The following is a 16,126-nucleotide window of genomic DNA, read 5'->3' as shown; positions in this document are numbered from 1 at the left end:
TTCCTGTTTGGCTCAGGCTGTGTAAAAGTTTATGCGTCTAAATAACTCTCTGGAGAGGATCCACCCACACCACCTCACAGCTGGGTAAGTTCAGATGTGTGCAAAGAACAAAACCGGTTCTGAAAGAAAACTCAGCTGGGACTTCGCAACATTTTCAAATAATTGTTATATTTGTAGCAAAACATAAACACCAGAATGTGCTCTTCCTTAAGAAATGAGTGTGCTCCTGTTTTCCAAAACTAGTGTTATACAATAATTTGCCTTAAAAAAATGTGGGTTTTGAGGTCTAGACTGTGAAATAGGCAAAGGGGGTAAACTCAATGGACGAAAGAAGAGTGTGCCCTCTCAGGACCAAATCAAGACTGTACTGATGCCCTCCTGGAATCCTTTTGCACCTGCATCCTTGTGCGGGTTTTTGAGTGAGTGTATGGGTGTGGCAGTCAGAGGTCAATGACTCCACTGTATTTTTCAGACCTCGTCTCTCACTGAAACTGGAGCTCCCTAACTCACCTGCTAGGCTGACTGAGTGGAACAGTTGAGGAATCTCCCCATCTCTGCCTCCCCAGCACCAGCTATTACAGGTACCCACAGTAGAGCCAGTTGTTTTATGTGGGTGCTGGGGTCCACGCAGAGCCTCATCTTTGAGTGGCAAGTGGTTTATAGATTGAGCCATCTCTGCAGCACAGTCTTTTCCCCCTTTAATCATGCCACACACCCTGACACACTGTTAACTCATCATATGACTCAGAAATAATGCTGTTTTCCCCTACTTGGTAGCACTAAATAGTGGATGTGTTTACCGGGCTTAATGGCCTTCTGGGTAACCTGTGGTGAGCAGATCCTAGATACATGTGAAAGATGCCTGGCCAGCCCTTCCCCTCCTGCTGTTCATAAGAATGATTTCTTCCTGAGTTGCAAATCCATTCCCAAGGCAGATTAAATATTTACAAAGTACTTAAAGAACCTTTCTCAGCTTTTGAACATGAAAATAGAAACGCTTATTCATTTCAACATGTAAAAACTTCCCCCTCCCCAAAAAAAGGGCTCTGAGTTTAATTCATGCCAGTTCAGTGACTTGAGAAAACAAGAGTGTGGGACAGTTGAGTACCACCTAAGCATGGAGTCCTGAGTCACATGTGGACACTGAAGTAACCGTAAAAGTACAGCAATGCCCAAGTTTTGTATTATTTAATTCACACTGTTTCCTCGGGGCTTAAAGGCAAAATGAGATTCAAAGCGCTTACCTTTTAAGCATTAAGTTTTTTCATCTTTCCTTAATACCCCATACTACATCTTGTTCCATAAAGATGTCGTATTTTCTGTATATTAACATATTATTTTGCATTTATTCATTAGGGTTTTTTTGAATTTACTTTAACATAAAGTCTCCATTTATAGTATCCCTCAATCAAATAGCATCAAAATCTTTTTTGCAACTCCCTAAACACAGTTAGGGAATAATGATCATATGCTAAAAACTGTAAAACGCAATTTGAGCTGTGCCCCATTTACTACAAAATCACTAGGAACAATGCATTGTGTACAGTGTATTGCCCCAGGGAAACTGGATCGGCCTCAGAAATGAATAAAGAACATTGCCTTAGATATCAGCTAACTCTGCTCCAGCGCTTTTAAAAACTATTTGTTATGATATTCCTTCCTGTCAAGCACATAATATGATTTCCTCAATAAAACCCAACCGTTGCTGTAATTCCAGTTTCCCTCATTTTTCCACTTTTTAAGCACTAACTATTTAAACAATGCAGACCTGCAAGTATCCAGTCAGTCATCAGATCTACACGTCTCCTTGCCTAAGGTACAGCAAGGATTCATCAGGGGACCATCGTGTCATATTGACAGACACAGAGGCTGCTTACCTGCCCACAAGCCAGTCCCATTCCTCTCTCCCCCATGCCATGTGGACACGATAAATTTAACTCCAGGGCATCTGCTCCAGAAGCCTATAAGATATTCAAAGAAAAACGAGAGAAAAAGCAAAATGTTATTCAGATATCAAGATACTTTCCCCATTGACCACAAAGATCACATCTCCTGAGCTTGAACACTCTGATTTCACCATAGCTTCCTCCACAAGGACACTCTGTCTCTTGAGTTAAAGTGCAGATAACAACAATAAAATGTCAATCAAGAGCTTAGAAGTTGGAGCTTGTTGCTCTATAGGCATTATATTTAATATATATATATAATTCCCATAATCTTAATTTTTATTTAAAACATTTTATATGCATGTGTATGTATGTTGTATATGAGTGGGCAGTGTACACATTTAGAAGTCAGAGGACAGCATGCAGGAGCTCATTCTCTCCTTCCACTATCCAGGTTCAAGAGATCAAATTCCCATTGTAGGGCTTTGGGATAAGTACCTTGACTTCCTAACCCATCTCACAGCCCCTGACTCTCAAACTCTTTGTGTTATTGATATACCTGTTCTGTGGACAGGAGACACAAAACACATGATGTTAAATGACAGGTCTGGCTGTTAAATGAGATAATAGAAATTTGAACTCAGTCTGTTAAGGACCATATTTTATCTTTCCTATGCAGCTTCTACGTCTGTAGAAACAACTCTTAATGATTCTGGATAATTGATGATGGAAAGAGGCATGCAAAGAAAAATGGAGTTAGATACCTAGAATGAATGAGCAGAATTAAAAAAATTTAAACTGAAAGCCAATTTCATCTTATTTAAAAACAGCTTATTCCAAGAGGCATAAGCTACTGGTTATCTAATCAGACTTCAGTAACTATGAGTTCTTCTAATTTAAAACATTCATCCTTTAATACATAAAAGGTACTTTCAAAATGTAGAGAAGAGTTTAGAATACTTGGAGAATCTTAAAATTCTTGGAATTTTTTGTTGTTTTTTTTTGTTTTTGGCTTTTTGAGACAAGGTTTCTCTGTGTAGTTTTGGTGCCTATTCTGGACCTCGCTCTGCAGACCAACCTGGCCTTGAACTCTCACAGAGATCCATCTGGCTCTGCCTCCCGAGTGCTGGGATTAAAGGCGTGCACCACCGCTGCCCGGCTTAATTCTTGGAATTTCTACTGGGACATATTTTAAATACTTTGTAGGGACTGGGGAGATGGCTCAGAGGGTGTGGTGATTTGAAAGTTAATGGCTCCCAAAGGGAATGGCACTCTTAGGGGTGTGACCTTGCTGGAATATGTGTGCTCTTGCTGGACGAAGTGTGTCACTATGGAGGTGGGCTTTGCGTCTCATATATGCTCAAGAGTGTCTCAGTTCACTTCTTTTTTTTTATTTCTTTAGAAATTTCTTTTATTCGTTTTACATACCAACCACAGATCTCCCTCTCATCCCTCCTTTCAGTCCCCCAGTCTCCTCCCCGCAGCCCATTTCCCATCCCCTCTTCCAAAAGGGTAAGTCCTCCCATGGGGAGTCAGCAAAGCCTGGTACATTCAGTTGAGGCAGGATGAAGTGCCTCCACGCTGTATACAGGGTGAGCAAGGCATCCAACCATAGTCAATGGACTCTAGAAAGCCAGCTCATGCACCAGGGATAGATCCTGATCCCACTGCCAGGGGCCCTTCAAACAGACCAAGCTACACAACTGTCTCCTGCCAGGCCCAGCTCTGCGAGTCCAGTAAGTAGAAGATAGGGAAGAGGGAGTATATGAGCAATGGGGTCAAGATCAGGATGGGGAAATCTACATAGACAACTGAACCAAGCTCATAGGAACTCAGTTCACTTACTGCTGCCTTCCTGTCAAGATGTAGGACTCTCAGATCCAACACCTTGCCTGCCTGCATGCTGCCCTGTCCCACCATGACGATAATAGACTAAGCATCTAAAACTGTAAGCCACCCATTAAATATTTTCCTTTATAAGAGTTGCTGTGATCATGGTGTCTCTTCACAGAAATAGAAACTCCAACTAAGACAGCGGGTAAGAATATTTGCTATGCAAGCATGAGAACATGAGTTTGAATTCAGCATGTAATGTGAAAGTCTGGTAAGGCTTTGGGTGCCTGCCACTCTAATGCTGGGATAGGGATAGGGATGGGTATCCTAGCGGTTAACTTTCCAGCTAATGAGAAAACATTCCTTAAAAGAATAAAAGATGACACATGATTTCCTTCCTGGCCTCTGCATACAAAACTGGCAACTATACTCACATGCATCACACACACACACACACACACACACACACACACACACACACAACTTTTTAAATTTAATATAGTAACTCAAGGGATATATAGGATACATACATTAAATTTGCCAAGTTTTACATTATTTTACTCACTCCTACAATTTAACAATAATTTTGCAATTACTTAGAGGCTTGAATAGATTTCAAAAATAATATCATGCGTATTACCTCACAGAAAGACCTTTATTTAAAAAAATTCTACTATTTACTTAGCATGCCAGACTGTTCTTTAAGTCAAAAGCTGTTTCTTCAGTGTTTCTCTTTCCTTCCTAATGTTTTTCTCTGTTTGACAAAGTTCAAGTATGGTCTTAACAAACTCAATTCTAGTTATTTCTCAGCTGATTTTCTTGCATGGCTCCATTCATTAGTGCATCTGCTTTTTCTTCTGTACATTTGTGAAGGTCCATTTGATCATTTTCCATGTTTTCAAACATGGACACATTGTGCTGCTTTGCTACCATAATCCAGTTTGGAAATGCTTCCTATTATGCAACAGTGACTGTAAGTCATGTTGTTTCCTTCCTGCTGGCTTTTAGTGAGTAGAGACAACACCCAGGCTACCGGAATCTTGTCTTTGGCTGTAAAGGATCGGGAGGTTTTGGGTGAGTCAGTTAGCCTTCCTAGTCTGCAATTGGGTAAATATAAACTGCAAGTAGTGTGTCCTATCGCAAATTCATGCCAAATGGGAACAATCCACTTAATTTAGATTGGGCATTGCAATTATATATGGCAGTTCACTTGGATTTTCTCTAGTCACTTAAGATACTTCCTTTAGACTGATTTATCTAGAAATTGATAGCAAATCAACGTCACTTTAGATTAACAGATCTTTGTGAGGCACTTGTACACATATTTATATCATGCATATATCACTGAAAACTGACAATTAACCAGTGTGGTAGAGGATGACAGCTAAAGCTAACTGAGTACATTCTGTATGCAATGATAGTTTACTACACCTTTTGTTTTTATCTTACTTCATCTTTAAAACAACTCCAAAAGCCCATTTTACACTTGGTAAGCCAAACATAAAAGCACCAAAATGCCCCCTCTCAAAGGATCTTGAATGCAGAGCCTGTCTATGACTTACCCAGAAATTTGTATCAATGGATGAATTATTATCAACTTGTTAGAAATCATTTGTTCCTTAAGTAAAGTGCACATACCACATCTTTCCTTTCATTTTTTAGTTCCCAGACTTTACATTGCTATATAAAATCATGTGTATGTATGATGTAAAAGTAGATGCAAAGTTTATAAGGGAGAGAAGGGGACTAACAGGAGCAGGGAGGTAAGTGAGGAGAGGGTAGGGAATATGAAGGGGGAACATGGTCAATGCACATTATAGATGCTTGTAATTCCCTTATAAATCCAGTACTATGGAAACTGAATATGCATCAATCAAAGGCCATTTACAACACCTCCTGGAGATGGTGAATGTCACCAATGAGGAAGTCATTGAAAGCATTTCTTGTGCATCAAAGAGTTTGTAGTGACAGAGTCAGAGCTTGAACTTCTCTTCACAGTCTGGGGTGTTTTCCTGTCCATTGATTCTGTTTCCATTCATATCTCAGTGTGTACAAACGCAGTTTGTCGGTCACGGACATGAGGTTATCTAGTAGACACACTTGGAGACACAAAGAGAAAGAAGTCACTTGCTCCCCAGCTGGGAATGCTGCACTGGGTTAAGAAAACACGATCTTGCAGCGTCGTCCTTATGACTTTTAAACTGCTGTTCAAATCAAAATTCCTAAATACCTATGGAATATAGTCTTAAGTGGGGATAAAAAAAAAAGATGAAGGAGGGAGAAAAGTGTAGCAAATCGCCTGAAAGAGCTGGGGGAGGGGGAGATCAAGGACAGACCATGTAGGACTATAGGTCAGGCGAACAGGTGTGAATTTGCTGCCAGCTGGGGGGACGGCTCGGCTGGTAAAGTGCTGGCAGCACAAGTATGAGGACCTGAGTGTGAGTCCCACAACCCAAGTGCAATGCTGGGCACCTATCATCCCCGCACTGGGAGGCTGGTTGAGGAAGATCCCTCGAGTCCACTGGGCAGATACTCTCAATAGACCAGTGGATTCCAGGTTTAGCAGGAGACCCTGTCTCAAAAGGTAACATGGAGAACAATTGAGAAGTACCCTCTGTGGCCACTTATGGCCTCCACATGTGCATACATCCTCATTCAAAAACACTTGAATAAGTACAAACACACACACACACATATTTTGAACTTATAAAAGCTACTGAGATTCTGGGTCAATAAAGTTATTGTAGATAAGCTTGGCTGGGAGAGTATGGATACATTACACACACCCAGTCTGTATACCTTTCACATTTAATGGCTTTGCTCACCTCCCAGACCACACACTTCTACAGCCCTAGTCCCTATGATTGTCAGCGCATTTACAATGTTAGGTCTCACAGTCTTCTTCTATATGAGACCTCAGGATAGTGACAACTTTCATTGTCCCTGTCTAAACAAGACCTCAAGGGGGCCAAGAACCATGTCTTATCAAGGAGCTCTGACCGTCTTGTCAGTTCTGGGTTTGCAGGAAGAATCACACTGCCGGCCATGATGCCTGACTGCCCAGAGTGGTAAAACACATAGTCAACAGTGTTATAAGATTTCACCAATAGAGACTGGAGCAAGAAAGATCAGCTCTTCCCTTACTCTTCTCTTAGTTCTGTGTTAGGATGATCTATCTGTAGAGCTCACCCTGACCCCCGACACTTGGGCAATCTGCTCTGCTTCCTTGGGAAGCTTTTTCAGGCTCTCTAATGCACCATTCTGTGTTCACGTTCCCTCCTACTCTAGCTCATCATGTCCGCACTGTTACTGTTCAGGGATTGTTTCCTTCCACGAGGCCTTTTCTCATTACATACGGCTCAATCTCTATTTTCTAGGCTAATACACATTAATAAAGAAATGGATTCCAGTTCTGTTAAAATGCATTCAAGATCTACTTAAGATCTAATACTGGCAGCCTTCAGTAATGGCTCAATTTGCCATGTATCTGATGACATACTTAAGCTCTGAGCACATCCACGGGGCCAAGATGAGTCGGGCTCACCTCTGTCTAGCTGCTCGGGGAATTCACAAACAGTTCATGCTTGTGCTTTACAAATAAATATTCTTCTTGCATGAAATGAGGATAACCAATCAATGTCTCAGAAAAAATTAGAGACTTTATCCCAAACTAAGAACAGAGCCTCCTACTATGGAGCTTACCAAAATTTCACCATGAGGTAAAAACCCTCATGAAACTGCTTCTTTGCCTAAAAAGCATGGCAAAGACAGAAAAGAAGAAAGCACTAGAAGGTATTTCGTGAGTGAGTTCTCTATGGTTAGAATTAAAAAAAAAATGGGGGGGATTAGGATTTGTTTCATTTACAAAAGAAAACAGATCATCAAGCCAATGAGGATGACAAATAAGACAGTCTGAGCACACAGTGTCCTCAAGATGGGGCATTTAGTTCATCTTAATGCATTATTTAAATGTACAAAATGTTGTGACCCAACTGTACCAGGAGCATGGACAAATATGTCTGTGTCTAGGCTCATTTTAAAGCTATTTATGTGCTCTTAAAAGTCTATAGTGCGTAGTAAAATGACATGCCCGGATCCAATGAAACAAAAGCAACCTCTGTATTGGTTATTTTCTTTCAATGCTTTGATCAAATACCTGAAAAGATGCAACGTAAGGGAATACCTGTTTATTCAGGCTTGTGGGTTAGGAGATCCAGCCACCTTGGTAAAGAAGCTTGGAGGCAGGATGAGCTTGATGGCAGCAGGAAGCTGTCCATGTTCACATCTCATGTCTGTTTACTTATCTATGGGCCAGGAAATGGGGGGGCGGGTATTTGTGCTGGTGTAAGTTGGCTGTATCTTTTCCCTTTTTTATTTAGTTTTGGGGTGCCACCATTAATGACGGTGGTCTCCAAATCATACTGTTCACAAATGCCTTCACAGACACATGTAGACCTGTGCCTCAGTAAGGGCCCCTGGTACCTCTTAATCCATCTAGATTGGTAGTGGATTTGATCACCTCTCCTCTCTGTGTAAAGATGAACCCAGAGTCTCTCATTCTTTCTTACTGATCTATTACAATACAGCTGTTTTGATGTCACATATATGCCTTTCCTGTTAGCAGAGGTGCTGAGTAGGAGAGTGATGGAAAAGTTCCTCAATTCCAACTATAAAGCCAACGCACTGTAAGGAGAAACTCCAGGAAAATGTACACATGCCACATCTAGCCACTTGTGACCCCTAGAAGTGTTGGCATGGAAGTGTAGTATGTGATTCCTGACACCACTCACAAAGAATTGTCCATGTTAGACAGTAGATTACCTTTGGGCGAAGACAGTTTGATTTGTTTTATTGTGAATTCTTCCATTGTTAAAAATATGTGCTTTGATTCATTTTGAACAGTGGGTTCATAAAAACAAAAGCAGTGAATAGTTCTCTTTTTTCCTTTTAAATACAGTTATTTTGTATATGGGTATGGACATGCATGAACATGCCACAGTGTACATGGAGGTCAATCAACAAACTGAGAGAAAACCAGTTCTCTCCTTGCACCATGTAGCTTGCTGGGATTGAACTCAGGTCACCAGGATTGGTGGCAATCACCTTTACCCACTGAGCTACATTGCAGGCCCAAAGTGACTCATTAAAAGAATGACATTAAAAAGAAAGGTGATCAAGAAGAGGACATGAAGTTGGGAAAGTGACATGAAACAGATACCAAGGAGGATCTTGAGTTGGAAGAAGGTGGATATGGTGAAAATACATTGCATACATGTATAAAATTTCCAAAGAATGAGTAAAATACTATATTTAAAATGTTATTAGGTGTGTATAGCATGAAAGGTGATGGAATCCTGCTGGCTGCTGCTACCCTGCTACCTCTGTGGGGATGCAAAGGCCTATGGATATTCTCCTCATGCCAAATCCCTAGGTTAACCCATATCGAGCTTTACAGGAAGCATGCTGGTTTCCTTGACAGTATGTATGGCTTGTCCTTGTTAATATGTATGTTGTCCTCCTATGGAGATATGACAGATTGTTCTGACTTAATAGAAAGCAGACTCTGTTCTCTTGTCTTTGTTATACAGTATTTAGAAAACAATAATAAAGAAAAGTGAAATTAAAGAACAATACAACACAGGGTGTGATAACATCTACATTTGCTAATATACTTATAATTACAGCATTTTGACATTTGTAAGTTAACTCTTTCACTTAAAAATTAGTGTCCATTACTAAAGGGAATAATTTTTAGAAGTATTTTATTCTTACAGAAAAGCAGAGAAGCACACAGCATGATAAAGCCATTTATCATAGTCAGCTTAAAATTGGCAAAGCTCATGCCAAGCACGGGCTCTGTGGAAGATTTCATGGTCAATTAGGTAAATACATGTATAAAACGGACCCAGCACAGAAGATCACGAAGCCAATTACAGATCATGTTTAATTTCACCCCCCTAAGTCCCAGAAGTAATTGTTCCCTTCACAGTTTTAAAAATATCCAAATAAAATATACAATCAACATTTTTGAACACCATAGAGAACATTATGATATTTTGTAATGTCAGGTCAATTACTTCAAAAGTCTTATTAGATTCAGTCTTCAATGTGGCTGAGAGCTTTTCAAGACCCCCAGCCAGGAAGTCTCACCCAGGTTTCCTGATGGAATGATGGACATAAGTGTATTTTTTTAAGGATGTGCCTTTCTATTTGGAATACAAATCTGAGGCACATGGTTAGTGTTTGCATTTGCGTAAGGTTCAGTTTCTATTGTGGTATGGCAGCTGATGTGAGTGCTCCTTTCAGCAGCATTCTGTCCTAGCACTTTATACATGCCGGCATTCAAACTAGAACAGTATTAAATGAACCTTTTATATTTTAAATATTCAAGACTTTTATATTCAGAATCTCTTCTCTTACTGTCAAACTAGTTTGCCTAAAGGCAAGGTAAGATCAAGTTAGACTCTCAAAGGTAGAATTAAATTTTATCATGGCATCCATCATAATATGCAGTTTGCTTAATATGCAAATAGAGAGTCTATGGATTCAGAGAATAAAGGGATTTTAGGTACCTTGTGAAATCCAAGGGGCTGCTTTTATAGAATAGATTTCTTTTAAATTTACATTTCCATCATTTAAATGAAAACACATGGTAAACAAATTATAATAAAAATGTTTTAACTTACATTTTCAATTCAATTTCACTTCTACTGTATTATTTCTCATGGCAGCTCTTTACTTAAAACTAATAAAAATGAGAGAGGTGAAATAAAATAAATATACACTAAAGAAATTTTTACCTCAGCCATCTTGGAGAGTTCCATCCAGTCACTTTTATTGTAACTGCACATGATGCTGGCGATCAGGATCTTTACAGAGAAAAAGAGAACATGTTCAAATGGCTTCCCTGCTTTGCACGTGTATTAATATCTGTACAAATACATTTATAATGACAAGCTAGAGTATAAAAATTAGTTTGCAACCTGTTGAAAAAGAAATATCACTAGAAAAGACAGCATGTAACGGTGAAGCACCAGATAATACTTACGGCTGTTGGTGTGTGCGACAGCATTCTCAATGACTGTCAATGGACACTTGAGCAGGTATCTGAACATATATGTGCATTTGCATATAGCTATTTGAGTGTTCACATGTGTGCTAGTGTATGTGTATGGAGGTATGCATGCACATGTGTAGATGTATGACTGGGGGGTACTTGTGGAGGCTAGATCACCTTGGGTAGATTCCTCAGTGGCCACTCCCCATTTTTTTCTCTCTGTTTTTGAGATAATATCTTTCACTGGGGCCTAGGGCTCATCAATTTAACTAGATTGGCTGGGCACTGAGCACCAGGAGTTCTCTTGCCTCTACATGCTGAACACTGAGGTTACAAATAGGAGCTACTGCTCCTAGGACTTTATGTCAATTCTAGGGATTGAACTGTGGTGCTTGGGCTTTCGTGGAAAGTCCTTCACTGACCCTACAGTTTCCCAGCACTAATTTTCTTAACTTTACTGACTCTTAGCTTTCTCGGTTCTCAAAATGTAGATTATAATATTGACTTTGTCATCTCAGAAAGTGGCAGTGGGAATTACATAAATTCGTGTGTAAATGTGTGCAAATGAAAGAGACGTCTCATTTCTACAGTGCTGTTGAAATGCACATTACCATAATTATCAGCACAGCAAAAAGATTTCAAGGTATGGGAAAGAAAATATTAATGTTCTCTTCAATAATAACATATCACATTATGGTTAATACAATTTTCATATGTTTCTTGTGAATTATAGTTTTAAATTGTATTAAATGACTTTACACTGCATTTGGATTTCAGTAGGCTTATGATTTAAGCCTTACATTAATCCATCAGTAGAGTATATATATGGTAGTAGTTACTAGTGTCTAGAGCCAGGAGGTCTAGGTTGGAATCTTGATTCTACCATCTTCAGGTGCTGCCCTATGTGAAATAGTGGATTTCCTATTGGGTAAAATATGGGTAACAATGCAGGGAAAGGCAAGAACGGCAGTGGCTAACACTCATTTGTGTTGGCTTTAGTGACTCAGTGGGCATTGTTTTAAACAATTTTACTTTATGAATTTGTTTAATAATTCCAATCTTGTTTTACCCATTTTGCAAATAAGATACAAAGACACTGAGTTTTAAAGACCACAGGACTACTAAGGGGAAGACCATGACTCAGGCCCAGATGGTGCTAACTCATAGTCTATGATTTTAGTTGCTAACCTTTGCTGGTCTCATGTATATACTCAGGGAATGCCAATAATTGGTTTTCATTGTTACCTCCCTCAGGAACTATGAGACTGAGGTACCTGGAGTTTATGCTGTGCATGAAGTCATGGAGCTAGTGATAGAATCTGCTAGAAGTCACTGAGCTCCCATTGTATACATCTTATTTATGTATGTGTCTAAGACCACAAGGACACATTGCAAAGGTTAATTGAATGTTTTCATCATGGATAGAAGGATATAAAGTTGGGACCACATTGTAGAGATTTCTGAACATCAGGATGAAGCTGCCTTTGAAGTTGGATTAACTTGAGTCCCTCGGTTAACTCTAGACACCATGGGAACTAGGTTTTGAAGGAGTATAGAAATCAGCTCCCTGGTAAGCAGACAGTCAGAGATAAAAACCCTGAGTAGATGAATGTTCTCTCCCTTAAATATTTAAGATGATGGACTTCCAGGTTCTTTATTTTGTCCAAATTAAAAAAAACGTGTTAGTAACTGTTCAGAAGAACTATTATACCTCCTACCTGAGGGCTCCTTTAGTGGGAACAAATCAATTTTCTTGTCTTTTTTCAAATAATCCAATGCCCCAGGATAGCCCAAACCAGGCAATTTAGAGGAAGAAAGGTGGGCTAGGGATGGAGGCTTCTATCAGTAAGCTGGGCTGCCTGGAGAGACACACTCCACTGTCACTGACTGCAGGATACAGTCGATGCTATCAATTGGGAACTCTCATGGCTTCTTTTTCCTAAATGCAATTTTAAATTTTGATAAAGCTATATTTGCTTGAAATTTTTATTGTTTGTTTCAGGATTCCTTGGAGTCATCAAATGCCCGAAGGTTTCCAGGACCAAAAGGAACTATAATAGAGTTGGATGAAGACAAATCAATACTGTTCTAGAATTAATATATGTGTGAGAAATCACTCTGTTCACTTAGAGATCAATAAAGAAAAATAAGTCTTTAATAGTACACATATGGCTCTGGCTAATGCCCAAAGAGGAGCTGGCCACAAATAGCAGATTTTACCAACTTATATACACCTTTGGTTTATGCACTTCCCCTAGGCTATGATCCTTAAATGTCCTTCAGATCCCAGCCCCAAGTTACACTTTCAACAATTTAAACAGAGACAGGAGACTGATGATCTGGCTACTTAGGCAGAGAGGAGAAGTACACAGCAAAGATGTTGCCAGAATTATTTCTTCATTACACTAGTGTTGCTCTTTTCAAATAGTTGTTACCCAGGGTTATCTTACCCACCTGCTATAATATACTTTTCCTGATAACAGTGCAAGTGACTTAAGGACACACCAGGACTTAATGGTGGTTGTGACCTACACTGTCCACCCCTGAGCCCCCTAGATGCCTGTTATTTGATATATATAGAGATGGGCCCGATGGCTGGTTTAAGTCAGAGTTGTCTCCTTTTGTCATGGGAATAGAGCCTAATTAGAGGTCAATCTTGGTGAGTCTACATTAGTACAACCTTTGCTAGCCAGTTTGAACTTCAAATATAGTACAGAATTTTCTTTCTCATAGTTTCTAATATGTCTACTCAGTGCACTTCCAGTCAGATTGGAAGCTGTGCTCCCTTACCTAATTTGTACTTTGTATAATTAATAGATCCTACTTAAGTTCATTAGTAGATTCTTTTAAGTATCATTTTTAGTACTTGAAGTTTCTATTGTATCATTATCACCTAGAGAATTGTCTGGGACATGGAGAGACACAGTGTTGTCAGCATCTTGAGGATGCTCACAGGTAACCTACCTGAGCCTCTCACTGGGGTGAGGGTGGCTAACTATAGGTGGGATTCATACATTCTTCTCAGGCAGGTTTTAATAGTCTTCTAAGTAGCCAAGCTGCAACTTTTCTAAATAAGTTCTATCTTGTTGTCCCCCAAAGATAAAAGAGAACCCTGGCTGGGATATACATGGTGATTGATTAGTTACAGTCGTCATCAGAATCCTACCACAAAAGTCAAAAGGTTTTGTTACTGGTCCCGAAACTAGACAGCAAATGTGGTAAGAGTCGATAGTGATCCTGATCTCTCTTCATTTATCCACCTTCTGGTTCAGCTTTCAGTGACTTTACTAGTGCAGGCAGAGTGGATAGAGGAAAGTAGGAAGGTGGAGATAACCAGGAATGGAAGAAAGTACCTTGCTGCAGACTCCTGCCAGACCAGGGCCCTGTGACTGTGTCTGCATGTAAGCACTTATACATATTGCTTTTCCACTGAAATTCATACTTTGACTTTTAACAACTGCTGTGTGTAAAACAAATATTACCATGTTTGAAACAATCTGATGAGTGATATCTTTTTCACAGTTGAAGTAAAAAGAACACATAACTTCATAAATGATTTAAAAGTGGGGTTATTAGGCCTGGCCTATGTAGGTTAATAGAGTGCTAACTTAGCATGGACAAAGCCCTGGATTCAGATTCATAAAGAATCATAATTAGTTTAAACATTCTAAATATCTGAATCTAAATCCAAAGGATGGCTTGTAAAGGTATGGTAGTTCACAGACACCAAAGTGGCTACAAAATTATCTTAACTTTCATTAAAACAGACCTGGGGTTTTCCAGAATCAAGCTAAAAGGTATTCACTCTAAAAGGAGATGGAGCATAATTTAATCTTTCTTTGATGATTAAAAAATCCTTTAGTGTTTTGCTTGACTCAGTTTTTAATCAAGTAAAAGAGGACAGGCTATTTTGCTTCCTATGAGAAAAGTGAACTGATGGATATTGCATATGATGAAGAATCATGCCACGCTACCACAAATGAATACTCACTGAGACATATTCCTAATCAAAGGTTCACTTAATTTAAGCCATTCCCAGGGCTCTTTTTTATAGTTCATATTTTTAAAACATTATTGAATGAGGTTATACATAATAGCCAAGCACTACATGATATTTGAACTTTATCCCTACACTGTATTTTATGAGAAACACTCTGGTAGGAATTTCTAACTATGCCAAACAAGCTACTAACACACAAATTTGCTTCCTACCGTGGCAGCTGCTAAATAAGGTAGTCTAGAGAATAAGACATAGTCTTTGTTCATTCACTGTTCAACCAATATTTCCCAAGTATGTACTGTATGCCACGAATTGCTCTTACTTGGATGTGACTCATGAAATAAGGAAAACATCCCTGTCACCTCAAGCAAAGAAATGTATCCATTGGGTAACTGCCAGGTCAGGATTATTGTGACAAAAGCAATAATAGAAGAAAATGAGGCAGAATCACTGGGGTGGGGGGCACAGTCATAACAGATGGGCAGTTAATCATGGGTTCTTTCCATTGAGAACAGAGAGGTGAGAGGGTTCCTTACTCTGAAGAATGGAATGGGGAGTGAACTTTGACCTTCTGAAAGGAGAAAATTGTAGGCAAAGAGTGAGAGAGATAAGCCTGGAATGTTCAAAAGACCAAAGGTCCAAAAATCTTCAAGACAGGGCAAGAATAGTATGAATAAATATGCGAGAAGCAGTTAATAGAAGTCTCTCTAGATAGTCTGACACCTGTGGGAGTCTGATAGCCTGTGGGAGGTCATCAGACATTTGGGGATGGTGATAAAATGATTTGGCTTACATTTTCCAAATATGTTTCTGATATCTTCATAAGGAAACTGATAATGGTAATAGATGTGAAAGGAGGAAATGAAGTTTAGTGAGATGGCATGTTATCCACAGAAATGCAGAGAAGATAATGATTCTGAGCTAAATCCTATACATCAGGTGAGTGTTTAGATTCAAGGGAACCAAGAGAAAGGGCAACAGTAAGGATGATTCCTAGACTACTAGCTTGAACTCTGAATTTGAGAATGCAAATTATTTACAAACATAGAATAAAGTCTAACAGGAGATGAGTGAAAAAATACAAAGTTCAATTTTAATATGGTCCATATGAGGTATCTAGTAAGTATTGTGGTATTGAAGTCACTGATGTGCCCTTGGTACATTTGCTGTTTAATTTACTAAAGAGGTTAACAATGAAGTTATAAAATAAGGAGATTTTAATACATAATAGCATTTATAGTCAACTGGCAAGGTGATTAGAAAACTAAATAAAGTATATTAAAATGCAGGTCCAACCTCAAGCCACAAGAGAATGTGAAAATATGCTGGAAGGAATTTCTTCAGAATGTA

The 16,126-nt window shown here is 39.2% G+C and overlaps 1 protein-coding gene across 2 annotated transcripts in view; it reads right to left on the bottom strand.

The window, feature by feature from the left end:
- Positions 1 to 16,126, bottom strand: part of Dpyd (dihydropyrimidine dehydrogenase) — an 847,112-nt gene that overhangs the window by 274,574 nt on the left and 556,412 nt on the right. For both annotated transcript variants that reach the window (XM_028880091.2, XM_028880092.2), the window contains 2 exons: positions 10,520 to 10,588; positions 1,878 to 1,961 (listed from right to left, as the gene is read on the bottom strand). In XM_028880091.2, coding sequence (XP_028735924.1) covers positions 1,878 to 1,961; positions 10,520 to 10,588 — 153 coding nt within the window. The remainder of the gene's footprint in view (positions 1 to 1,877; positions 1,962 to 10,519; positions 10,589 to 16,126) is intronic.

The sequence above is a fragment of the Peromyscus leucopus genome, chromosome 6 (assembly GCF_004664715.2).
Source record: "Peromyscus leucopus breed LL Stock chromosome 6, UCI_PerLeu_2.1, whole genome shotgun sequence".
Classification (NCBI taxonomy): domain Eukaryota; kingdom Metazoa; phylum Chordata; class Mammalia; order Rodentia; family Cricetidae; genus Peromyscus; species Peromyscus leucopus.
Note: the sequence above shows the minus strand (reverse complement) of the source record. Positions and strands in the feature narration are given on the sequence as shown.